Source organism: Penaeus monodon, chromosome 21, assembly GCF_015228065.2.
Source record: "Penaeus monodon isolate SGIC_2016 chromosome 21, NSTDA_Pmon_1, whole genome shotgun sequence".
NCBI lineage: Eukaryota > Metazoa > Arthropoda > Malacostraca > Decapoda > Penaeidae > Penaeus > Penaeus monodon.
This window is the reverse complement of record NC_051406.1, coordinates 36,288,007-36,288,401: the sequence shown is the minus strand read 5'-3', so window position 1 is coordinate 36,288,401 and position 395 is coordinate 36,288,007. Positions and strand designations below refer to the sequence as shown.

At 40.0% G+C, this 395-nt stretch overlaps 1 protein-coding gene across 1 annotated transcript in view; it reads left to right on the top strand.

Annotated features, from left to right (window-relative positions):
* LOC119586438 (keratin, type II cytoskeletal 2 epidermal-like) overlaps positions 1 to 395 on the top strand; it is a gene marked incomplete in the record, with an annotated part of 4,452 nt that overhangs the window by 2,900 nt on the left and 1,157 nt on the right. Inside the window, 2 exon segments of the mRNA XM_037935167.1 lie at positions 51 to 119; positions 319 to 383. Of these exon segments, the coding sequence (XP_037791095.1) occupies positions 51 to 119; positions 319 to 383 (134 nt within the window).

Below are 395 nucleotides of genomic sequence, written 5' to 3'. Positions count from 1 at the left end.
GCTTAGTTCAGCTTTAAAAGTAGACGAAATATATTCCTTTCCTGCCACAGACGTCAGCGGCTGCTGATCGAAGTGATGTCAACGAGAACTTCTCGTCGACGTCACAGCGAGAGAACCTGGTATGTAGTGAGGGTTAAGATATCAAACACCAGTATCAATAATTAATAGCTTAATTATTTTTAAGCCACTATGGAGGATTTCGCTACTTTTATGTCGTTGTTCGATTTGTCGTGCAATAATACTTGATTGTAAAATACTTGATTACTATAGTTCCACATTAAATCATGTATCGCTCATAATGGTGTTTACTCTATGCAGATCGAAGAGGATGGCGACGACGATCGATGGACCGCACAGACTTCCTCCACCGCAACATTTAGAGAGTATGTTTAATG